This window comes from Otolemur garnettii, unplaced genomic scaffold (assembly GCF_000181295.1).
Source record: "Otolemur garnettii isolate 467f Iridium unplaced genomic scaffold, OtoGar3 scaffold00001, whole genome shotgun sequence".
NCBI classification, from domain to species: Eukaryota; Metazoa; Chordata; class Mammalia; order Primates; family Galagidae; genus Otolemur; species Otolemur garnettii.
Genome location: NW_003852396.1, coordinates 10420452 through 10447025, shown reverse-complemented (window position 1 = coordinate 10447025; position 26574 = coordinate 10420452). Strand labels below are relative to the sequence as shown.

The following is a 26574-nucleotide window of genomic DNA, read 5'->3' as shown; positions in this document are numbered from 1 at the left end:
CCCCCCCCCCGCTGCTGACACTGTGATGAGGAAGGAGTCTTGGCCCTGCAACGTAGGAGTGACAGGTCCCAGCTTCCCCGGGGATCAGAGCTCTAAGACCTCTTTCTGTGTTCTCTCTGTGTGTGAGTAGATAAAGGCCGTGGACAATGGGCGCCCACAGAAGTCCTCCACGGCCCGCCTGCACATTGAATGGATTAAGAAGCCGCCCCCTTCACCTATCCCGCTGACCTTCGATGAACCATTTTATAATTTCACAGTCATGGAAAGCGATAGAGTAACTGAGATTGTGGGGGTGGTGTCTGTGCAGCCGGCTAACACCCCTCTGTGGTTTGACATAGTTGGTAAGTTCGAGTCTTCCAGAGCAATATCATGCAATGGGATAATTGACTGTTTGGAGCAACTAGAAAAAAAAAAAAAAAGACTAACTAACAATTAGTATTAAGATGAAAAGATGTACAGTGCTGGAGTACAAAAGAGCCAGTAAAATGAATAGTCAACCTGTGCTTTCGTTCCGATTCTGTAGCTGAGCTGAACAGAAAGTGCTCTCTGGCTGGATTTTCCATAGTATGTTATTTACTGCGATCTTAATGTCGTTCTGTGTATCATTTAAATTCTATTGTCACACTTGGCTAATCTCATTTCTAAATGTATTGATGGTACTAGACTTGCTGTCCTTCATTTCTCTCTTTTTCTTCACCTTTTTTCTGCATTCTGTTCTTTTTTTTTCTGCTCCCGACTGCCCTGCTTCAAGGTGGCAAGCATGCTCGAGAGATGTTCTATATTCTACAGACAGCTTGTGGGCAGAACTGTTCAACAGAAGGTACCCTTAGTGCAAACACATTTGCTAAAATACAGCTATCCAATCTGCCTTTTACGGGTTTTTTTTTTTTTTCCAAAGCAAATTGAATTACATCTTTCATAACTGCCTGTGACAGGCTGAAGTGCAGCCCACAGATTTCAGACTGGCCTCTAGCAGCTATTACATTACTCGTATCCAATGACTCCTTTGTTTGAGGTTTCATGGGTTTGGATTGGGGGGGGGGTGATTTTTTTTTGCTTTGCTTTTGAGGTATATGGGCTTTTTGTTGTTTTGTTTTTCTCTTTTTTGTAGGTTGGTTTATTTAACTGGGCCCTTTCCAATTGAAAAATAAATTAAAATGTATTCCAGCCCCTCGGTTTTGCAGCAGTAATGCCATTCATATACCAAAAAGCCCCATCAGGAGAGTCCCCTGGCTGCTGTCCACAGAAGGAAGGGCAGGAAATGGAACCTAGATATACAGCCAGTTCAGCCCCCACACGAGCTGAATAGAGAAAGCAGATGGAAGCGTGCAGGGCGGACCTTAGGAGCCAACCTTTAAATTCCTTGAAAGCAAGCAAGCAAGCACACCAGGCTGCAAAAGGAACGGGCAGGGCAGCCCCGTGGCCCTTGGCGACCTGTGGGGAGAGGCACTGGAGGGGACTGTGTGCAGAGCACCGGGAAACAGAACAGTCTGCTGCCGAGAGGGGCGGAGTGTGCGCAGCCCTGATCTGACAGCAGGCCGAGCCCACACTTCTCTGTAGGTGGCAGGGAACCCAGGAGAGAGCTGGTCTGGGGGAATCATTTCCTTCCACCATTCTCTGCCGGGATAGGATGGGCTGGGTCTGGGGGAAGCATTTAGAAAGTTCCCCAGCAGTATTAATTAGGCTCAGAAAAAGAACACCCCGTGGCCCCCATGGTAGAGAAGTTCTCTGGTAGAGAGTTCTCTGAATTCCCAAAAAGAAAGGCTTAGTTTCCACATATGACATTTTATGGAATGACAATAAAGCTTCTTTGTTTTACTTACTTGGCATTAATCACGCCATCCCTGTACATAGCCATCCTCATTCCAACCTTTCAACTTCTTCTTCATCTCCTGGTAACATATTTGAAATGGAATCTCTTCCACCCATAAAAGATGTGCCCAGCTCTTTATCTATCTGCCCTGTAGTTCGCAGCTCCCTAAGATATTATCCAACCAAGTTGCTTCATTTCTGGGGCAATGTGTTCATTGCCTGGCCATTTCTGCAGCCCCCTTCAGTGATCCCTTCACTGCCACCCCTGATCAGAGTCACAGAAAATACATCCCAGTTCTAAGACGTGTCTCCAGAGCTGGGTCCTCAGGGACGTGTGCAGAGGCAATTCCTTTTAAATAGCGTGAAGAAGAGCACAGTAGAAACCAAAAAGCCAACAGGCACCTGTGTGCTGTCCCCAGTAGGGAGAGGAACCAACCTCTGTCCTCAGCCACCATTTACACCCCTCCTCCCTGGATGCTCCAGTTTGCAGGCCTCTCCACAGCCTGGCAGTGCCACTCTCCCCCCGGCATGACCCACGTACACAGCTTCCTGATCCACACACATCCCACCTACCATCCTCATGACCCTGGACACCTCACATGGGCTCTACTTCCCACAAGCACACCTTTCTCCTATGCTCAGACTCTTTACCAGCCCCCTGCCCCCAGGTACCCAGGCCCAGCTCACAGTACTTGCACCCTCCTGCACGTCTGTGGGACTGTACATGGATAAACATGCCTAGTAGCACCGCACGTAACCTTCATTGCAAGTTTTCCTGTCTGTGTTATCCTGTCCCCATTATTGACCCTTCAGGTCAAAGCCCGTGTCCCCTCATGCCTTCTGCCTGCCAGTGCTTCTGTTGCTACCGTCCTAGGGCAAGTGGAGTAAACTCTAGTGACCAACGGAGATGCCTTAGACAGCCAGTACCTTAACCCTGACCTGTCCAGAGTCAGTATGACCTCCCTCCCATTAGCACCTTTGATAAATAGGAACATCCCCAGTCCAGGAAAAGAGGGGCAGATTATAGATGAGCACACTGCCTAGAAGGAATCCCTTTAATCTGCTCCAAGTACAAATCTAGGAACCATTACCAAGAACATGGCATCAGTTTTCAGGTTTCTCTGCCTTTGTGTTTCTAAAGACTATACTCTTCCTGCATAATCCCCTGGGTATCAGGGCACTGAGTAGCTTCCTTAATGAAGACCCACAAGGTTGGCCTGTGGGCTGGATCCTCTGTCAGAGAGATGTCACTGGAAACCTGGTAACTTCCAGCCAAGCTTCTTCTACAAATTGGACTTACTGGGCCAGATGCCCAAACAAAACATGATTTTATTTCCATCTCCACATCCAGCTGACAACATCTTAAAATGCCAACTCTTCATTGCACTGCAGAAGTAAAATCCTTTTCCAGGTGCTGGTTGCTTTCAGTATTGATACAGTTCCCCTTCCACCAAGCCCCCTTTTGAAAATCTTTCTAATGTATCAGAGTCACTTTTTTTTTTTCTCAATTTGCTGACAGTATATTTCCCCTTCTCTAAATACCTGTTGTTTCCTTTATCATATTCCAATGTTTCATTCTCACTTTCAAGATTTCTTCAGCCAGGGAAACGCTCATCTCTTTCTTCCCTCCTGCCTTACCTAAGCATCTTCTTGGGGCCAAGCTAACATAGAAAGGAAAGAGAGGAAGCAGCGCCCTTCAGTGCTTATGAAACTTAGCAGTGCACAGTAGGTGCCCAAGGCACGTAATGTCCGCATGGATCTGAAGTGAGGTTTACATTTAGGTGCAGTCTTTGCCTAGGTAAATATTCTTATGGCTCTTCTGAGGGGAGTCAAGATTCGGTTCCATTGCAGACCCAGTGCATTCAGACACCCCTACAGATACTACAACTTCCTGGCCTGGCACATACAGCTTACAAATGCGATGACTAATGAATGTACATTAGGCAACCAGAAATAATGTTTCAGGCATGCTTATACACAAGAGGACAGCCTCATTTCCACATTTCCAGATTTACCCAATTCTAGTTCAACTGTGTTTCTCTTCCTCCCACCATGATTACGAATTCACAAAACTGTGTAGTGAGCAATTTTGTTCCCAAGCCTGGACCTTTGCACCAAGGATCTGCCAGACACTTTCTTGGGCCTCCAAAGAGATGGCTGCTTAGGATGTTATGTAGCTAAGTCTCTTCAGCTTCCAGAAACAGAAGCTCCACTTGTAACGGAGTGAAGAAAGCTGTAATTAAAAGGAAACATAATAAAGTTCAGCTGTTCTGTGTTGAAACAGCCCAACGCACAGCATGTTCCCTCTCTGTGTTAAGAGAGAGAGAAATTGAAAGGAACACAGATAACCCATAATCCTTTGTGGCTTGATCACATAGCTTCACACTTCTCAGGAGACGATGATAGCAAGTCCCCGGCTCCCCGGTTTACAGACTCTCTGATGTGCACACAATCTGGTCCACAATTCAGTCCTCATATCTTTATCCTGATGGCAAATATTTGAATTGTGAAAGCCGCCATTATTACGCACTTCAAACAATTCCTCTGCACTCACAGAGATGGAGGGTGCTGCCACCCATTCTTTTAGCTTTTTTGCCTGATTTAGACTAGAAAGATGGTTTTCCTTGAAGCTACTAAGCACCTAAAATATCTATATTTATTTATCTCACCCACCACAGAGAGAGCAGAAGGGCTATTTTTGGAAAATAATTCACTGACATAGAGTGCCAGCATGTAGGCCCATCTCTAGAAAAATGTTCCATGTTGCCGATCCGTAAAGGCTGCCTTGACCCTGAGCTTGTTGTAGGTGCCTATAGACTTTGCATTCTTATTTGCTGCTATCTCTTAAGCTTCCACTTGTCCTTGAACCTCGTCCCCAGTGAAGCTATGGCTTAGGGTCGGATCAGTGAGGCAAGTTAAACTCTCTTAATAGCTCTACCAGTGGCCTTGTTCCCTGACGAGAGCTTGGGCATCTCTGGGCCTCCCCAAACCAGGTGGTCGTATTTCGTTAACACAACACTCTTAACCCAGCTCTCCTGAGAGAAGCCATGTGACTTCTACTACAGCTATTTCTCCATCAGGGTGACTTTTGCTCAGAGTCATTAGATTAGCATCAAACACTTCATTTCTCTTGTTCTGCCCTCTTTCCCTAATCGGATCCCAAATAAGTCTCTCTTTTCTCCATAGCAACAATCTAGTCTATAGGAGTGCATCTGAGCAGACATGGGAAAATAACAGAAAGCCTGAAACACATCATATCAATACATTAGTGTTTTAAGAAAATGAACTTTACGATAGATTCCAGAGGGGTTTTCCCTCCTCCCACCGTTTCCTGACCTCTGCCCAGTGCCTCCTGCCTTCATCATAATCACCGTCCTCAGCTGGGTACTATGCTTGCTTTCGTTCCAAGGCAGAAATTATTCACGATGAAACCATAACTGGTGTTTAACATTTTTCCTTAAGTTCAGTGTACACGCCCAGCCTGACTGAACAGCTGTAGACGGCTCCCTTAATTCATTGAGAACTCAGCAGCTCAGTGTTCGGGAAGCTTCTCACGTAATACTTCCCCTTGCTGAGGACTAGATTTGGGCTGGTGTTTTTATAACTACACGTGCAGTGGGATGATACTGGATAGGGTCCTGAAAGCTTCTCTAAAGGGGAGGCTGGGTGATTTTCACTACTGAATCTCTTTACCAAAAGAAGGTGGTGCTACGTACCCTTTGTAAAAGAAAATCTTAACTAAACCAGCCCGGTGCTCTGCTGCCTGGAGCATTGAGGCAGTAGCTGCTGGCTCAAAGTATTTTCACTCGTGCCCCATTTTTTAAACCCGTTAGGACATTCCCGCTTGTTAAGTTTAACTTTAGAATCTGATAGAAATCCAATATGCCTCTTCTGCTCTTTGTTTACTCTATTACACCTGTCTTGGCCAAAAGTGGTCCAAGAGAAATGTCCCCGATGTGAATTATCTGTTATGTGGGCTGTTCACAACCTCGCTTTAACCATCTCTGCCGCACACCCCTGCAGCAATGCTCAGCCTGGGGCTTCTCTAATCTCCCACTTAGTTGAAGCTCAAACCAGCTCGGCAGTGTCCTCCCTGTCCCCACCTTTTGTTTCGCTGACGCCCCTGCACCGAGCACACTCTGGCTTTGCATGTTGTGTTACTGGCTCTGAGCAAGCACACCTTGTTTAACGGAATGCTGCCAGTGGAAACGGACTCCTGGCACTTGATACTCTCACCCTGGGTGATTTGGGCACGGTTTCCTACGAAAATGAAATAGTCTCTCAGGCTAAAAGGGAGCCTGAAAAATGAGCCCCAGGGGAAAGATGTGGAGTCGTTCATGAAATGGGATGCTTAAGTGGTAGGTTGTTAAATTGTGTGAGGGTTAATGGTGAACTGCTGGTCTAGATTCTGTGGTCCCATGTCAGAAATGCATTTTTAAAACTCAGGGAAGATTTTGTTTTACATGAAATCTTGGCTCAACTAGGAGCAAATGTCCTAGACACGTGTAGTGGCGGCTGCTAGCTCTGCTGGTAGGTAGGGAGAGTTTATACGCGCTCTATCGAGTTCTCTCCACCCTGCTGGCTTCAGGGTCTCTCTCCCCTGCGCCTGTAGAGGCTTCTGGTCCAGAGTATTTGAGAGAGTCACAATGAGTGAAGGGGACACGCACAGAGAGAAAGAGAAAGAACTAAAAGAATGACAATCATAAAAGTAGCCAAAAGTGTTAGCTGATTCTGCCTGTCTTCTCTTTCATTAAAAAAAAAAAAGTTATTTAATAACAGCAAACAACTAAGGAAAAGCACACCATCTCTATGCCCTATATAAAATATTTAAATTTTATGCCACTAACCGCATGCAATGATTACATATTTTTAAATAGGGCCCTGAGGAAACAAATGTGAGTGTAAGTCAGTGAGCGAGAGTAAATAGGGCTGTTCCCTCTCCCTGTGAGCAGTAACTGAGACTGGAAATCTTTGCTTGTACGTTCTCTAAATTGTATTTTCATTAATCATTAAACTGGAGCAAACTAAAGTTTCATAAAATTGGCATCATTTTTATTTTACCTTGACCTACAAATTTTCACCTTCTAAAATAATGTAAGGAAAACAGCCTAACGATGATTCTGAATGTGGTTTGATACAAACCATCAGAAACCACCTGAGAGGTTATGTTCTCCTCTTTCCTACTCCGTGAGTCTTTTGAGGCAAATTTTTTTTTTTTTTTTTAAGTTTCCATGGTAGGGTTTTTGCTGTTGTCATTTGTGGGATTTTTTTGTCTTTTTTTTTTTTTTTCCGGAATGTACCACTTGCCGGCAAATGATTTTTCTTCGCTTGTAAAGCTGGTTATTCACGGCTCTCGAATCTGCCTTCCGTGGGATTCCACGCGGTTATGGACATGAAATGGCGGCCCAGGCTTGCGTCTCTTCTTAGTACAGACTTTCCCCCCTGTCTCCTTATTCTGTTCTTCAAAAGATTTCTTTGGAGTTAACATTTAGTGCTCCTCAGTAAATCAATTAAAGATATTAATTGGATGATGAACCTCTTTTTAGATGAAATTTCTGAAAAAGTATATAATCTCCAACCAATTCTCTGGTATCCTCATATCTCCATAACTTTAATTAAATGTCAAGGGCAATTATTTTTCTCTCTTCCAGTTAGGTAATCTTAAGTATATATGACAGCTGCAGGCAATAAGTATTGGAAATATATATGACCAGGTTTTTTTTTTAAAAGTAAACCATATTATTTATTTTGACTCACTGTATATCAAAGTTTAGTTATTCAGTTAAAATTTTACTTTCTCTTAACTGATCTGCCTATTGATAATTATAACATCATAGAAATGTTTGTTCATTGATTAGCAAAATGAAAAATGCAACCACGTCTGTCTTAAATTTTTTTTTAAAAAAAGAATAAAAATGAAATTCAAACAATGTAGATGTAAGAAAATCCAAGATTTCAATTCTAAAATATGAGAATCAGTAAGTTCATGGTCCTACCTACTGTAGTTAAATAAAATTACTATATAAAACCAAAATTGACACCACAACATTTCAGACTAAAATAAATAGAGCTGTGAACATATACTAATATATCCATAATTAAAGTCATTCCGGCATTTATGCCATTATCGTCTCTGTTCCTTAAAAAAAAAGAAATCTTTCATTTGGGAACATCATAATCCGCACTTTTGTTCACAGAGATAGCAATATCAGCAGTAATCTAAACAATGGCCATGTTGTCTTAAACATACCCGTCACAGACTGTGCCTTACACCTGTCCCTGGGGCATGGAGGGAAAATTTTTATATAAATTGTTTTATAAGTTAGTGTCACATAAGCTGTTGCTTTCTCTACTTCTTTCTCAATTTTATTTTGTGAGTCTCTCATAAATTTTCAACTTTGTTAGAAGAAAAATAATTCCCACTGTCAATATGGCAGAAAAAAATTCTAAAAGTATCCCACTTACAGATATAGAATTCTTAATATGAAATTAAAATGTTTTTTGCTTTTTCTTCCCAGGATTTATAATTTTATTTCTGACATATAAATGAGGAAATCTGAATTACACCAGCCAAATGTTTACCATTTATCCTGAAATAGACTTTGTCTTCTCATTTTGTGAATAATAGTTGGACTATTTGTTTAGTTAGAATTTAATCTACTTTGGAAAAACAAAAAAAAGTACAAATTTCTACAGAAGCCACAGGGGTTGGAGGGTCTTCAGGTTTCTAAATAGTTTCTGGAGTCAGTTTATGCTTCATACTCTATCATCACTGCTGAGAATTTCCTTTGCAATACATTCCTTTTTTATGACATTTGTTATGCATTGTAGAGGCTGCGTTTTGAAATATAAATTAAGGGAGGAATAAAGAGGTCTCATTTAAGATATACAAAATTGAGCCATAGGGATGCCTGTCAAAAACATTTCTATGTAAGAGCTCCCTTTAAAGACATATGCTTTAATATGTGTAGTAACTTCTCAGATGTGCTAATTTCATGTTATTTCTGTGAACTCGTCAGGGGGGAATTTTGACAGCTCTTTTGATGCAGAGAAGGGTGTTGGGACAATTGTCATCGCAAAGCCTTTGGATGCAGAGCAGAGGTCCATCTATAATATGAGCGTGGAGGTCACCGATGGGACGAATGTTGCTGTCACTCAGGTGAGGTGTGAAATCACTGAATAGCAGGAGTGCTGAAACAACTGCAGGGTCGGGGGCAAGCAATGAAAACAGTGTATGAGAGGAAGTTAATTACATTCATGGACTTCTAGTATTTAAAGAGAATCATTTTAGAGAACAGTCTAGAGAAAGGATTCTGTCGATGGTACGTGTATATCTTAGCTGCCTCTTCTGAGAAGCTGTGATTGTCCATGCGTGCAACGTGATTCGCGTTTGTTTTCTGATCATTACTGTAGATTTGTCTCTTTGACAGTGGAGTTAGCATCCCTGCATTTACAAAGGGGAGGACATTTATATCGTCTGAGTTAATATGCCACGATATTCTTCACCTTCTCATTTTTTTTACTCACAGAAAATTATAGCTAAAGAATATCTGGAGTCCAAATTCATTTTGTAGACTAAGCTAAGCTAAGCAATCTATCCAAGGTCACATGGGCTTAGTAAAGAACAAGGGCTGGGATGTGGGTGCCCTGACTCCTTTCTCCTGTTCTCGCCTCTACACCATGGTTCTTTATCCTGACAGAACAGAAGAGTCCTCTAGTTGTGGGGGATGTTTAAAAACACCGATGGTGGCTGGGTGCAATGGCCCACACCTGTAATCCCATTACTCTGGGAGGCCAAGGTGGGTTTATCACTGGAGCTTCAGAGTCCAGACCTCCATCTTTACTAAAAATAGAAAAACTAGCCTGTCATGGTGGCAAGCATCTGTAGTCCCAGCTACTGGGGAGGCTGAGGCAAGAGGATCACTTTGAGCCCAAGAGACTGAGGTTGCTGTGAGCAATCATGATGCCACAGCATTCTATCCACAGTGACAGAGTGAGACTCTGTCTCAATACAAACGAACAACCACACACTACTGATGGCTGCATGCTGGGCCTCGAGATCATTTGTGATTCTACATGCATCTAGGGGTCAAGGACCCTTTGTTACACTACACTTCACCCTGAGAGTGTGTGAAAGGACGGAGAGAGCCGGCAGGGGGAAAAGATCCCCAGGCTCTTCACATAGCTCCAAACATCTTCCTAAGTGAGAATAAGACATGTTAAGTGTCCATGTGGGGCCCTAAATATGCGAGGATGTTTGTTTGGTCTTATTTCTTAGCACCGAGACCTGGGCTGTTCTGACACATGTGCATATGCTGTAACTCCCTCTCTTCCTCCTGGCTTTGTTTCCTTGTTCCCATGACCCCAGAAGGCACCACTAATTAATCAAGGTCCTTTTCCCGACTCAGCCCAAGCGTGTCACCAGAATCATTCTCAAAATCATGCTTCAGGTCATGAAGATGAAACGTTTGCAAAGCCTAAATAAATAAGTGTTGGTTTGTACTAAATATGATGTAAGCTTCTGCAACTAGCGAGTTTAAAAAGGGGAGATGGGAGTAGTTCACATACTTGTTTGGCCAGCTGCCTCTTAGTTTGAAACTGTTTCAAAAGTATAATGAGTGTCCTTTGAGTCTATTAATAATTATAGGGTGGTAGAATTTGAAGGAAACAACAGGTTTCATTTTAGTACAACCCCTTTCCTTTACCTCCCATCAAACTGATGCCCTAGCAGGGGAAGGGACTTGCACGTGATAAGGCAGCCAGTGTCTGACAATTCCTGACCCTCCTGCCTCTGTCTTTTCTCAACAACTAGGATGACCACACAACCCAGTTTGCCTTTATGCGTCCCATTACACCTTGCACTGGTACTATCAATACCCTCTTCACTCTCAAAATTGCCCCAGTTGGGACAGTAATTATGGAATCACCTGCCTGAAGCCACACTGCTTCTGGGTATTTTCAGAACTAAAACACAGACACATAGAAAGGACCTGGTGGCTGAGGTCCTATATAACCACACAACCTGAGAGCAAGTCCCCACAATGGAGAAAAACAACCCACCCACCTGGAGGACTGCTAAGTCTTTAGTATTAATTCACTTTCAATGTGAATTTAAATCAGGTCTTTAAAATTAGCTCTGTCTTAGTATTATCCAACCGCAACTTTTTAGTGCCACTTAAAAACATGAGACATATTTTGAGTAAAATACAACATACAAATAAAGCATGGCACCATATTCATTTCTAGATTTCTCTCCAGAGTTTCATTATCAATTGAATTAAATGTGATATTTAGTGTGTCCAGGATGTTATAGATCTTTAAAGAATTAAATATTCCTTGAATGAGTGAGTGAATGGTAGATACTGTATAGTCAGTGTAGTCTACATGGAGAGGATGCTAGCTTTTCAAAGCACACAAATTATTCATGTTAACAACAACCACAAATCATCAGTGAAACTTTTACTTTAAAATTTCACTGGGACCTGATAGATGTATGCTACAGAATAGAGAACCAAGAGATGTACCCAGCCACCTATCGTCATTTGATCTTTGATAAGCCTGTCGAAAACATAAATTGTGGGAAAGATTCCCTATTTAACAAATGGTGCTAGGTGAACTGGCTGGCAATCTGTAGAAAACTGAAACTGGACCCCCACTTTTCACCATTAACAAAAATTGATTCTCACCAGATAAAAGATTTTTAAACTTAAGACATGAAACTACTAGGGTACTTGGAGAGAGTGCAGGAAAACACTTGAAGAAATTAGCCTGGAAGAATATTTTATGAGGAGGACCCAACCCCCAGCAATTGAAGCAACACCAAAAATACATTATTGGGATCTGAGCAAACTAAAAAGCTTCTTCACAGCCAAGAACACAGTAAATAAAGCAAGCAGACAGCCCTCAGAATGGGAGAAGATACTTGCAGATTATGTTTCTGACAAAGGTTTGATAACTAGAATCCACAGAGAACTCAAATTAATGAATAAGAAAACAAGTGATCCCATCTCAGGGTGGGCAAGAGACTTGAACAGAAGCTTCTCTGAAGAAGACAGGCGCACAGCCTATAGACACATGAAAAAATGCTCATCATCTTTAATCATCAGAGAAATGCAAATCAAAACCACTTTGAGATATCATCTAACTCCAGTAAGGTTAGCCCACATCACAAAATCCCAGAACTTCAGGTGTTGGCATGGATGTAGAGAGAAGGGAACACTTCTGCACCACTGGTGGGAATGCAAGCTAATATACTTCTTTTGGAAAGAAGTTTGGAGAACACAGATGGAACTAAAAGTAGACCTGCCATTTGATCCTGCAATTCCTCTACTAGGTATATATCTAAAAGACCAAAAATCATTTACAACAAAGATATTTGCACCAGAATGTTTATTGCAGCCCAATTCATAATTGCCAAGTCATGGAAGCAGCCTAAGTGTTCATTGACCCATGAATGGATTAACAAATTGTGGTATATGCACCATGGAATATTATGCATTCATAATAAGATGGAGACTTTACCTCTTTTATGTTTACAGGGATGGAGCTGGAACATACTCTTCTTAGTAAAGTATCTCAAGAATGGAAGAAAAAGTATCCAGTGTACTCAGTACTATTATGAAACCAATTTATAAACACCCACACTTTCAGATAAATGATAAAACACAACTATAGCCCAGAATGAAAGAAGGAAGATGAGGGGGAGGAGAGGGGAGGGGGGAGGCCAGGTGGAGAAAGGATAATTGGCGGGATCTCACCTATTGTACATAATGCAAAGGCACATGTCAAATCTATTAAGATTAGAGTAGAAATATCTTAACACAACAATTAAGTAAGTGAGGTGAAGGCTGTGTTAACCAGTTTCATATAAGCATTCCAAATTGTATATAAAATCAGCACATTGTACCCCATAAATGCATTAATGTACACAGTTATGATTTAATAAAAAAAGAGAATTATTAAACAGCATTTGTTCTGCAAATTTTCTTTTAGTTAATGCCATATTCTAAGAACCGTAGTAGGTGCTAGATGTTACAATCATGGTGAGTCAGAGTTTTAAATCCAGATGACTGACGAGCTCATTTTAAAAATTAATATGGGATCATATATTGCAAGAATGGAATGTGCACATTGCTCAAGTCTTGTTTTTGTTGATTTTATTTCAGACTAGTATACAGTAAAATTTATCTCCATAGAGGTTCAGATAGAGTTAGAGAATTGGGATGAACTTGGAGGTGCCCCCTGGTAGGGCCAAGATAAGGACATTAATAAAAGGTGTCAAGAGATTTCCTTGTCAAAAGCATCCAAGTCACTCTGTGTCTCCAGAGCCCATGACCCTTTTAAGAAGTGAGAATTAACACTTTCCAAAGTTAAGTATAAACTCCTGTCATCATTGTTACCATCAGAAAACCATTACTCTGTCCACTGAGCTATCTTGGGGCCTGACCACCTCACCAGTCCCTGCCGATCCAGGCCTCTCACATTCGCCTCATCTTCCCTGGCAGGAAGCTACTCTCTGAATTAGTCAGCACCCTCCACGTCAAGGACATTTTTACCAAAGAATGTTTTGAGAAATACAAAGCAATCTAGATTTCTTTTACAAATCACTGAAACATGCTCCAAAACCATGATCTTAGGCAAATGCAACTTAATGATTCTACCATCAACATCAAACAGATACCCCTTTACCATATAACTAAATAAATGTCCTATAGCCCCAACACACCTGTTCAGTTTTCCTGTGGAAACTCTCCTTTGTTCATTTGGAATCATAAAACGTGGTATGACACAGGCTTCCAATTGGCCATAAACAACATGTTGAACTTTACTTCACAAATGTCAAATAAATCAGAAACTTACTGATTTTGCATCTACGAGAAAACCCTTCCTTCATCTTCAGTTTTGTCCTGTTCTCCCAACTCTCACGGGAGTTTTGTGCCTCAGAGCTATAATACCAACAAATAAACATCGGTTCTTTACGGAGATTCCCTAGTTGTGGGTATAGAATGTGAGAAGGTCCTGTGGATTTCAAGTTATAAAGATTCAGATGAACTAAATGCAAGAGCAAATCTTGCATTTCTGTCTCCAAGATACTTAGACATTCTACAAGGCATTGGAATGCCAATAAATTTTTTAATAAATCTTGGCATGCATGCATATTTCTCTAGAGAGAAAGCCCATAGTTTTTGTCAAATGTTAAAATGGGTATGTGGCCTAGAAATGATTAAGATAAACTAACTCCTTAATACATTTCCATTAGCTGGCAACTATAATTAAAAATTTCAACATATAATCACCCATTTTTCATAGGAAACCAGAATAATAATGACCAGAGGGACCATTATTCCTATAAAGGCTCCCCAGCATTGGCACCTAGAGTCTTTCAAAACACCCCATTGTTTTGGGTTAATAAAGAGACAAGTTTGTTTACCAAAGCCTTGGAAAGCATTAACTTCCTTCAATAATTTTTTTTTTTAAATAATCAGTGGAGGAGGGGGAAGGTGCCACCATTCTTCAGTACTGCAGAAGTGTTCTGTCCTTGTTGATGTCTTAGAAGCCCAGAGGTGAGCAAATGAGTGTGGCTGAGAGGGGAAGGATGGAAGGGGTGATGTCCTGCCTGCAGTGTCTGGCTGGAGAGGAGTGGAGGCGTCACAAGCAGCACAGGCGTTACAAGAGAGGGAGGAATAGAGAGTGTCCCGGTGGAACCAGAGGTCCAAAAGAGCAGCAATAATGAATACCAAAGAGAATGGGCTCACCACTCATTGGAACAGAAGGAGTGCTACAATACCATTTTAAGAGGAATTCTACCCCTAGGACTTTGGTGCTTACATGCCATTTACCATGGAAAGAAGAAACCAGGATTCCTTGCAGAAATAGCTAACTCCAGCCTTGGGAAGGAGCCTGGATCATGTTTCCCTGTCAGAAAACATTTATGGAATTATGTGGAAAGGTGACAAGAGGCACCAGCTAGCTTAAACTGCTTCCACCAGTCAAAAATGGAATAATTTTATCATCAGAAAGAACAATGGAATAATGGCTGTAATGGACTGAAATAGGTGAAAAAGATTTTTAAAAACCCAAGTGTTTACATACATCAATCCTCAAAAACAAATTCGTTTAATGCTCACAGTTACTCACGGAGGCAGGTACTATTTGTGGTAGGCAAAATGGCTCTCCTTCACCTCCCTGAGGTGATGTCCATGTCCTAATCTTCGGAATCTGTGACTGTTGATGAGGACTGTCTGGAAATTATCCAGCCATGTACATCTCTATTTTTCATATTACATGGCAGGATATGTTCCAGACAGCCCTTGTATGTTAGATGGCAAAAAGGACTTTGCAGATGTAATTAAGGTTTCGGATCTTAAGATTGGGAGAGAATCCCGGAACACTCAGGCAGGCCCAGGCATGTCACAGGAGCCCTGAAGTCGAGACAGCAAGGGGGATGTCAGAGGTGGGAAGCGTAAGAAGGGCTTGGGGCATCGATGCTAGTTTGAATATGGAGGAGACAGTGTGACAAGGAAGGCAAGTAGCCTTAAGGAGCTAGAGAGGCTCCCAGCCATCAGCCAACAAGGAAACAGGGACCCCAGACCTGTGACCACAGGCGGGTGTATTGGGTCAACAACCAGAGTGAGCGTGGAGCAGATTCAGCCTGTGAGCTTCCGGAAAGGAACGTGTCCCTGCCAACTGTGACACACAGAACTGTGAGATAATCAGTGTTTTAAACTTCTGAGTGTGTGGTAACGTCTTAGGATAGAAACAGGGAACTAATTTACTGTTAGCATCCCTACTTTATAAATAAAGAAATAGGGGTAAAGTAAGGCTGATTAACTTGCGGTTAATAGGTGCAGATCCAGGCAGCTGAGCTCCAGAACCTGCTCTCTCAACCAGGACACCTGTGTTTTTCAACCCTCTTTATCTCACCACACACTTGAACCTATATTTAAACTTCTGCGACAAACTTAAATTATGTTGGAAAAAAAAAAGAGTATACTTACTGTGCTTTGAACTTCTTTTGAAAATAATTTAACTAATGATTTTTTTAAATTTTCACAGAGCACCTAAGCTCCTCTCACAGGACATGGCATGCCGCAGTGCTCTGGGTGAAAATCCCTGCACTACGCTATGCTGCCTCTCAGAGGCAAGATGAAGGCTTCCCTGTGTGTTCTAAGGCAGGAAAAGAAGGGCCCGTAATTCTCCCAGTCAGGAGGGAGCCAGTCTTTGAAGGTGCCTGCTGGGGGAGCATGATGCCACCAGTGGCTGTCAGAATGTCCTACATGTAGCCACGTAGCCTGGGTAGAGAGCAGAGTGCCTCAACCTTAGACCTCTTGCTTCAACCTACTGAGCATTTGGGCCCCAGAGACACACTTTACCAAGGCTGAGAAATTATGAATTTTTATAACTTTCCCCATACATCTGCCAGAACCATCTGAGTTATTGCATCATCATAGCAAATTCAAACAGCATGTAGAACATGGCTCTTCCTGAGGGCTAGCAGATGAAACTACATAGTTAACACCTGATATTTGTTTGCATAATAAACTAACAAGGCACATTCTTAAGCTTCATTTCTCTGTGACAAAGGGTGGTTAAGTTAGTTCTTATCATTACACTCATTTTCCACAGAGGCACAGACTAGTTAGGCCTCTTAGGTATATTATACACAGGGCAAGAGGTACAAACCCACCTCTCCCTTCTCAAAATTAGACACCATCCCAGGACCTTTCTACTGTATATTATATATACAAACTATGTAATTTAATTCAGAGTGAAAGCGTCTGGTGTCATGGAAGCAGCACTGACCCAAAGTCAGGTGACCCAAGGTCAAGTGGGCACTTACCCAACTGCTGTCTCTTCCCAGAGAAGGGAGCTCACCCTTTGTTGGAGGCTGTTTCTTCTGCATAATAGGCATAAGACCTCACGTGCTCATGGGTTTTTGTAAGAATGAAATAAATATGAGAAGGGTCTAGGAATCTGTTGTGTGCTGGACACATACAGACTTTATTAATGTCTGTTTCTCCATTAACTTAAAATTAGCTATAAAATAAGCAGGTGGCATTTATTGTTATTTATGAAATACACTAGAGAAAGCCATAACCAAATAATAACCTAAAAGTTACATTGATTTGATTTAAGAACTCGTGGTGTGCAATTTCATGATTTCAATATGTTTTTCCTGTTCAGGTTATACCTAGGATTTCTAAAGATAGGAAAATCAGCTTATTATTTGTATGCTCCGCAGCCAACCCTGAGATTAAAAATATCTTCTAGTAATCTCCAAAATCCTTATGTCCAGTTTACTGAGGTGGCCACAGTCTTTCTGAGAAAGGTCTGCGTGTGCTGGGCTGGGACCTCCGGGACCACTAGTCCTCAGGTTTGGTTTGCCTTGACCTTCTCTGCTTCGAGGATTCCATACCTCGTCTGTCTCTTAGTGTAAGGTTTGGAATTCCTAACTGGACTGCCGCCTTAAAAAGAATATTTTCACCTTGAAGATTTGGACTCTGTCTTATCCCTTCCCTTTGCTCTGAACCTGCTTAGAAAGGGGAAAAAAAAACAACCAAAGGTCTTTTGCTAAAGCTGCTCTGTGATTCCCTGGATCAAGGAACCTCATGGGACATCTGCCCCATCTCTCCACCTTCTTTTTTTCTTTGCCTCTCAGCAGGTGAAAAGGCAGTGGTCCACATCGTCCCTGTGTATTTGATGGAACAATTACAATTGTATATAGATAAAATAAGGCAGCAAGCCAACTCTTAAGATGTGAGACTTTCTATTTTTAAAAAAATGATAAAATTTCACTGTATGTAATAGATCTGTGCCTGCCAACTTATGGGGAAATCAATTTTTGAAAATGGATTCCCATTTTAAAAGAGCAAGGAACTTTCTATTTCAGATAATCTCATGATTAATGTTCCTGAAATGAGGATGGAATCATTTGTCTATTTTATAAATTAGGATTTCTCTATGGCAAAATATACAATGTTTGCTCACATCCTGTGTGATAAACATTACACACTTGTTTTATGTATATGTAATTTAAATGCACGTGGAAACGCTGTGATACAGTGATAACACAGCTGGCTCCGTGAGACCTGGTCTTCGGTCTGGCCTTGCTGTTGTGACTCAGGGCACGTATGTTAACTTCTTTGGTTCTCTTTCTTCCCATTGGTAAATTAGAGATAATAATGCTTAAGAAATGAATATGGTACAGATTTATAAACTATAAACCAAGTACAAGCTGACAGGATTTTTCTACTCACATGTTCAAAAGCAAAACTTGTAAGCGTGAGGAGAGTACAAGTGGCTTCCCCCTTGAAATCACAGCTATAGGATGTTTTAAATATGGTTTTGAAATACCAGCAGAGGCAGAAGAGAATGTCAGTAATTTAGGACTTAATTGGCTCTAATAAAAGATGGAGCCTTTGCCCCGCAGCTCGCCCCAGAGGCGCTTCATACCAGGCGCCTTTGTAAAGCAGAGCTTGGCTTCTGCCCAGACTTAGCTTAGATGAGCCTGCAACGCCCCAGTGTTTGTGCTGGGCAGCCTGGAAACCAGCTCTGCAGAGACTTCCTGTATTCAGGTTCCCCCTGCTTTGATTTCATTGTACTTCTTTAGGCATTTCAATTACCATTTTGAACACAACATCTTTGAGAGTTACTTTGCTTTGTTTGTTAGTTCAGGAGCTCACAAATGGCCCCAACTGTGGGAAATAAAAAGCAAAGGGGGAGAAGGAAGTCTTTCACAGAGAAACACTTGTTCTGACTGTAGATTAGGTTCAGGACAAAGCAAGCAGAAAGAGGCAAACTTTTCAAGAGCACATCAACTTTGAAACTTCATGAAGGTCAGGGCAGTCTCGCTGCCTGGAAAGACTTTTTTTTCTTTATTCTGTTAATATAACTGAAGTCAAATATTTTAGCATCTTGACTAAGTTAACTTGAACTTTTTAAAGGAAATAATGGACATTCAGAAAATCTAGTGTGGTTTTGCAAATACAGTAGAGATGAAAACAAGTCCCAAACTCCATCAGCACATTTCTCAACCTTTTTCTATCACAAACTACAGCTTGTCCCATGTCAGAGCAGGTCATTCTGGCACAGAGGTGGTGGCACTACCCCATTTCTCAAGTAAAACAAACATATCTACCAAAGTCCATGATCATGCTGCTATTTATATAGATAAGCATGATCTGCTGATATTTCTTTTAAAAAGGAAATAATTATCTGGAATGCAGCCAAACACTAACATATTATTTAATGGAGAATCATTAGAGGTTTTTTATTAGTCAGGAATAAGACAAGAGCATCATGATGTTCACTACTATTTACTGTTGTGCTTTATTAGCCAATATAACTAGACAAACAAAAGCAATTCATGTCGTAAGAATGACCAATAAAGAGGCAGCTGGGCATGGGAGTGCATCCACAGTCCCAGCTACTGAGGAAGCTGAGGCAGGAGCATCACTTGCACCCAGGACTCAGAATCCAGCCTGGGCATCACATTGAGACCCTATCTCTAAAATAAAAAATATAAATAAAATCTATTTTAAAAAGTGAAACTTGCATTTCTTTTAAAAAAAGGAAAAAAGGTAAAATTATCTCTGTTCTCATGCATTATAATTACATATCTGATATCGCAAAAGAGTGGTCTTCAAATTTAGGATCTAAAAAAAAAGAGTGAACAGAAAAACTATTATAAATGATAAGAAATTTAGTAAAATAACACATTGTAAATTTAACATACAAAAGTCAGTTGCCCCACCCCAAAAAAATAACAGTGAAAAGATATATTAGAAAAGAAAGTCCCATTGGGATAGAACACTCGTAAACTTTAAAAAGTATTCAAACACTATTTAAGGAAAACTGTAACTTCCCAGAAAAACAAAATGGTAGATTTAAACAAATGAAACAAGAAAACCACATTCTTGGATAGGAAGACTACATTAAAAAGTCACTTCTCCTGTAGTTAACCTATACTTTTAGCATAATTCCAATTAAAAATACTATAATGATGGGCAGTACCTGTGGCTCAAAGGAGTAGGGCGCTGGCCCCATATACTGGAGGTGGTGGGTTCAAACCTGACCCCAGCCAAAAACTGCAAAATATAATGTGTGTGTGTGTGTGTGTGTGTGTGTGTGTGTATTATCATGAGGAAAGAGAATTTCTTAAGCCCAAGAGTTTGAGATTGCTGTGAGCTGTGATGCCACAGCACTCAAACCAAGGGCAACATAGTGAGACTCTGTCTCAAAAAAAATACTATCAAGTTTCTGTTCAGTGCTATGTAAGTTCATTAGGAAGAACAACAAACCAGGAAAACCTGAAAAAGAATAAAAATAGGGCCTAGCCTTTCCAAACATCAAAATGTACTATAAAGCCTGTATAATGGAAACATTTTGAACTGATGAATGACAAGACAGATCAATCAACAGAACAGAATGGAAAATTCAGAAGTACACTAACTGCACATACACATGTAAATTCAGTTGACAATAAAGCTGGCTCCTCAAATCAGTGGGAAGTGATGGTCTTCTAAAAAGTGACATTGAAATAGATGGAACTCCATATGGAAAAAAAATAGAAGTAGATCCATCTCTCACATAATATACCAGGAAAAATTCCAAATGAATTAGAGATGTAAATGAGTGGAAAGGGAACATATAAATGCTATTTTTTAAAAGGGTGTGTTCATTTATAACCTGGAGATGCAGAAAGTGTTCCAAAGTATGACTTAAACTCCAGAGACAATAAGAGAAGAGATGGATAGAAAATCATCATGAGCAAACTAAAAATACAAAATTAAAAACTTATTTGCAATTTATATCACCAAGTTTCCAAAAATAAGGAAGGAAAATGTCATGTAACCCATAGAAGAATGAGCTGATATAAATTGATTAACATAAAAAAATGCAAATGGTTCTTAAATATATGAAAAGACTCTCAATCTCCTAATAAGAGAAAGGCAAATTAAAACTACACTGAGATGTCAGTTCTCGTCTGTCAGGCTGGCAGAAAATCCGCAAGTCTTAACACATAACTCTGTTGGCAAGGCTCCACAAAACAGTCATTCTTGTATATTGTAATGGGAATGCAACAGATAGAACTTTGGGGGAGGAAAATTTGGGAAATACCTAAGAAAATTCCAGAAGCACTTATCCTTTGTCCCAGTTCTAGAGCCCAAATACATGTTAGCAAAAGGATGGAAAGACATGGGTGCAAGGCTCTTCCTTTCACATTTGTTATGAGACTAAAAACTGGGAACATCTTAAATGAGCACCAGTAGAAGACCTCTTGAATTAACCACAATACATCTACCCACTGGAAGAATATTTCTATGCTGCTGTGCAGTTATCTTCAAAATAGAAAGTAGAGTTTCTCAAGACCAAGACTGTTGAGATTTTGGGTCAGGTAATTGTTTGCTGTGAAGGGCTACCCTGTGCATTGTGTGATACTTAGCAGCACCCTGACTGCCCCGCCAAATGTCACTAACACCCCTCCTCCCGTGTAGCAACCAGAACTGTCTCCAGACACTGCCAGATGTCCCCGGGGACATCCTCCCTGGTTGATAACCAATGTTAATGTTATTTTAATTGTAATTGTAATGTTAATGTAAATAGCATAGTGGGGGGAAGTATATAAAATATGTTTATATTAACAAAATAGATGGGTAAACCATAACACTAAAAAAAAATTATAAGAGAAGAAAGGAATAAGGGGAAGGTATAGAAGCTTAACTTTGAATACAACTTTGAATATTGTTATAAATTTGACTTTGGCTCCTTTACATATAAAATAAAATATTTAAAAATCAAGTCTAAAATATGAAAGTAAATGGAAGCAACTGAACTTAAATGCATCCAGTTGGCAGCATATTTCCCAGAGAAGAACTCGGCTCAATGACTGTAGACGCACTAATTTGACTACATATTCCTTGTTGGATAAATACTAAGAGCAAAAAGAATGCAAAATAATATCAAATTGTTTTGAATAATCATAATTCTAATTCTAATAACAGTGTTGGTATCATGAGACTTTTGTGCATGTATTTCAGGTAAAGCAATGAATAATTACGATCATGTCACTAAACGAGATATTCCAGCATGGAGAAAGGAGCTAACAAATGTAAAAACAATTAGATTAAGTAAAAACATTGATGTTTTAATTTTGAATTAGAAGTAGCAGTATGAACTCATGAAATAGTAAAAACAAACAAACAAACAAAAAAGGTTTCCTGACTCGGTCCAGTGAATAAAACTGAAACATAATAGCCAATCTATAATCCAGGCGTGATAAGCATTCCTGGCATTAGACTGTGGTCTCTAAATACCATTTCTAACTAAAAGAAAACCAAGGCTACTTGGAGAAATCAGTAATTCAAGATTGGGATGGAAAATGTACAAGGCAACCCTGGAAAAAATTACCAGTCGCAGAGAGTACTAGGGTTATGTCAAAAGATCTCAAGAACCGACTTGACAAGGCTCCCACTGGTGAAGAATGGGCGACTTATGCATCAATAAATATAAAAACTGTGATGGATGGTAACATACCAGATGCAGTTAAGCTCATGAGGTCATAATAATGCTTGGAAAAGAATACCTCATTGGTCACTGTGAAAGCAGCTAAGGAACCAGCTCATAAAAGGAGAGAAGTATTTATCCTACTTTTCCTAGATGAAGTATACTTTCAAGTGACCAAATAGTTGGGAAGCTTCTATTTACAGAACTGTTTCAGGTAATAAATGAGGAAGAAATCATAGAACTAGAACATTACCATTTTGAGCATTTTGAAATTCTTAATGAATTAATGTTCTTGTTTTTGAGACAGAGTCTTGCTCTGTCACCCTGGGTAGAGTGCCATCGTCACAGCTCACAGCAACTTCAAATTCTTGGGCTTAAGTGATCCTCTTGCCTCAGCCTCTTGAGTAGCTGGGACTACAGGTGTGCACCATCACTCCCAGTTAGTTTTTCTATTTTTACAAGAGATGGGGTCTTGCTCTTGCTCAGGCTAGTCTCAAACTCTTGAGCTCAAGTAATCTACTGTCTTGGCCTCCCCAGAGTGCTTAGATTATAGGTGTGAGCCACTGCAACCAGACGGAATTAATGTCATCTATGTAGTGAGTGGATTATGAATCACCAGATGAAAGTTCACTAGAATCACTCAAGAAAGATTTTTTTTCAAAAAGGAAAAAAAGAAATGAACCTGCATCTTATCAAGCCTTCTAGGTCAAACTATTAATTTATAAGACAAATAGGGGACAGAGGAATGTGTAGAACAAAACCACAAGGGTGCTTTGAGCAAAATTCAGACTATGAGAATTAAAGAGAAAATGGCCAAGTTTCTTCAACAGTGACACCACCATAAAAATTACAATGAAACGGAAAGAGAGGGGGAAACCTATAAATTAAAATGTAATTGAAGGACAGACATATCAACTAAATGCAGTGTTTAGACCATATGGACATTATTTTTATTAAAAGAAATTATGAAAATACATATGTGTAAATTCATATTTACATATATGAATATGAATTCATATTCATATGTTATGCACATGCATAAACATACATATTAAAAAATTAGACAGATATGAATACCAATTGAATATTGGTGATATTAAGGAATTACTGTGCTCTCTGTTTAGGTGCAGTAATGGTGTTGTGTGTGTTTGTGTTTATTCTAAGAGACCCTGTCTTTTAGAGCCACACTCTTGAACTTACATGACGGCTGGGATTTGCTTAAAATACTATGGGCGGAGCAGGTAGGGCTGAGGGGGAGTGCAGATGAAACCAGATAAGCCATGAATTGATCATTATCAAAGTTAAGTGATAAATATGTGTGTTCATTTCACTATTACTTTTTTATCTGCTGAAAAAAATTATAATAAAATGCTTTATGAAAATAAGCAATTGGGAAACTTCGTATCTTAGCTACTGTTAGTACCATGTTGTTGGCCAGACCCTTCCCATCTGAAGGGCAGCCATGGTGCCCGGACCCTGCCTTGAGAAGCTGTGACTGGTCTGAGTTCAGCCCTGTTTGTTCCTCTCTTCCCTTTGTCTCTTTGCTACTTTCTCCATTCCTTCACTGCTTCCACCAAGGCCCTCTAGCGCGTATGAAGAACTTAAAGTAATAGGAAGGTAACAAACTAAGGTCACCTGTGATCATTTGCATTGTGCCTGCAAGTAATTCCATGGAGTTATCACCTTCAGGTGGCCATCTCAGCTGTTCAATTAATAGTGAGAATATTGAGCAGCTCATAGTTTATGTTCCTGCTAATGTGAACCCTGGTTTATTGTCAGCCTGTAATTACAAAATGTTTTTATAAGCAAGCTTCCTACATGTGGAGATAGCTGCCAGAAGCTAGGATCCAAGGACGCAAGAGAACAGAAAGAGGGAGGGGCCCTCTTTTATTAGCAATGAGGGATTGGCATTAGTCATCACTCGTGTCTTCTTTTAACTATAGGTATTTATCAAAGTGCTGGATAATAATGATAATGGCCCAGAATTCTCTCAGCCGAATTACGACGTGACCATTTCCGAGGATGTGCTTCCAGACACGGAGATACTGCAGATCGAAGCCACCGACAGGGACGAGAAGCACAAGCTGAGCTACACCATCCACAGCAGCATCGAGTCCAGCAGCATGAGAAAATTCCGGATTGACCCCAGCACTGGTGTGCTCTACACTGCCGAGAGACTGGACCATGAGGCTCAGGACAAGCACATTCTCAACGTCATGGTAGGACCAAACTGCTAATTTGCTCTCCTGACAGAACCATTGACCATTCAGGTCACACACCTGAGTCTTCAGAGGGGCAGGGCCTCTACATTTTATGAGTAATTGTAAATGTAGTCTTTTCACAGCTCCATTGCATTCCTTTTTGGCCTGTTTATTTCAATAAAAAATTAATATCATAAGAAAGCAAATCCATATCTTTGCCAAACTGAAATAGTAAATAAGTTCTCCAGACAGTGGCTACTCAGAAAATGGTCTCGACAGATTTGACAGGCAAGGAACCGGCCATGTTCCACTCTGGTGTTGGTTTGTATCCAGAAGATTTTGTGAAAAAGTTTAAAAGAAGTTCCTTGAGAAGTTAATCACAAGGGTAACCATTTACTCTACCTATGCAATGCCTAGTCCTTGGAAGCATTTAGAGAACCAATTTATTATTTATTGTCCTGGCATTGAGCCTGATAGTAAATATTGCCACACAAAAGTGACCTCAGAACACACTGATGCCCACAGACAGTGAATTTGTGTTCATGGGGCCCTCAAATTATTTAGGAGAAATTGCTTTACTTTCAAAGTGGAGTTTTTTTCCTAGATCACATAAATGGGAAGGAAAGATTAATAAGAAATATCCTTGATTCATTTATGACCTATAATCTGTGCCTTCAACTACCTGGGAACCCCATGGGCATTGTCAGAGCCCCCACTGCATTTTTTAATACCAGGAAGGATGACAGATGATCTTGTGTGCTGATTGGCTTCAAAAGAATACACTAAGAGGCTATGAACACTAATCAGCTGAACGTAATGTTCTATCAATTTCCTTCACAAAACTGGAAACCTTCCTGAGCAAGAGGAACCTTGACTGTCTTGCCCTCAGCTGTGGTTTCCAGCTAAGGCTTCAGGAAACAGAAGGGGGGACTCATGGAGGTCATCCAGTCCACTCTGAGTCGGCCTCCATTCATTCATTTCACATATGAATGTTTCTCAAGCACCATGCACTGTTCTAGCCATTGAGGACACAAAAAGAACTCACATTCAGTTGCAACTACCCTAGATTTCAATAATCGTGTGATACAAGTTCAGGTTGGTCCTTCAGTGTGGCCGGTCAGTCTATGGACAGCACTCTCACCGGGTTGGGTTTACATGTGCTTTCTTCAAGGGGAGACACCTCATGCTGGTGACTAACTTCATTCTCATGGTTATTCCCGTCATTTCTGCTCATTCTTCCCTTGGCAAACTCAGAATTGAGTTTTTTCATCCTTTACTATTTGTCATTTATGTAAGTGAGTATTTAGAGCAAACCACTTTATGGGGCCTTTTCCCAAGTTAACCCATTTTAGACATTTTGCTCATTTCCCCTAGGTACCATTTCTGAAAACATTTTTCTCTTTGTTGGCTCTTCTTGGTGTATTTTCTAATTTCTTCATGTCTCTCTGCAGTTATAGAGTCTAAAATTGAATACGCCAATAGCACATATTTGAGTAGTGCTACATCAAATTATAGCAAAATCTTGTGGTTAGAGAATGGATTGTTTGCAAGCTTCTGCCATACGCAAGCCAGGGGGAGCTTTGAAGCTGCCAAGCAAGGTTCTTTGGTAGAATCATAGTAAGGGTCTCAATGTTAGAAATTAAGGTTCGATTCTCTTGCCTGAAAGTGCTAAACACTCCTACTAGCACCACCATTTTACCACTTCCACCTGATCTTGTGGACTCTTCCAGGATGCCAAATGTCAGGTCAGGTTTTCACCACTCACTGAGAGGACTTCCCGTGTGTCCCACATGGGCATTTACCCCTGGGAATTGTAACTATTTATTTTTTTGTGTTTCCCACTCACTCTAAGCTTCTTGAGGGCAGGGACTGTAGTGAATTCACTGCTGAGCCACCAGACTCAAGCCAGGTTCTTGACAGGTAATAGGTGATGCTAAACATTTGATGAATGGATGAACGGCAGTGCCTACACTGTGTTCATTAACTCCACTCTTTAGTCTCCCCTGTAGGGAGGCTCCACCCAGCATCCCATCAGCAGGTGCCCACTGTTTAGTCT

General features: G+C 40.7%; 1 protein-coding gene across 1 annotated transcript in view; it reads left to right on the top strand.

Moving 5' to 3' along the window:
* The window catches only part of FAT3 (FAT atypical cadherin 3), a 541807-nt gene that overhangs the window by 414797 nt on the left and 100436 nt on the right, over window positions 1-26574 (top strand). The window contains exons 5-7 of the mRNA XM_003780826.2: window positions 131-341; window positions 8832-8971; window positions 24261-24536. Of these exons, the coding sequence (XP_003780874.1) occupies window positions 131-341; window positions 8832-8971; window positions 24261-24536 (627 nt within the window). The remainder of the gene's footprint in view (window positions 1-130; window positions 342-8831; window positions 8972-24260; window positions 24537-26574) is intronic.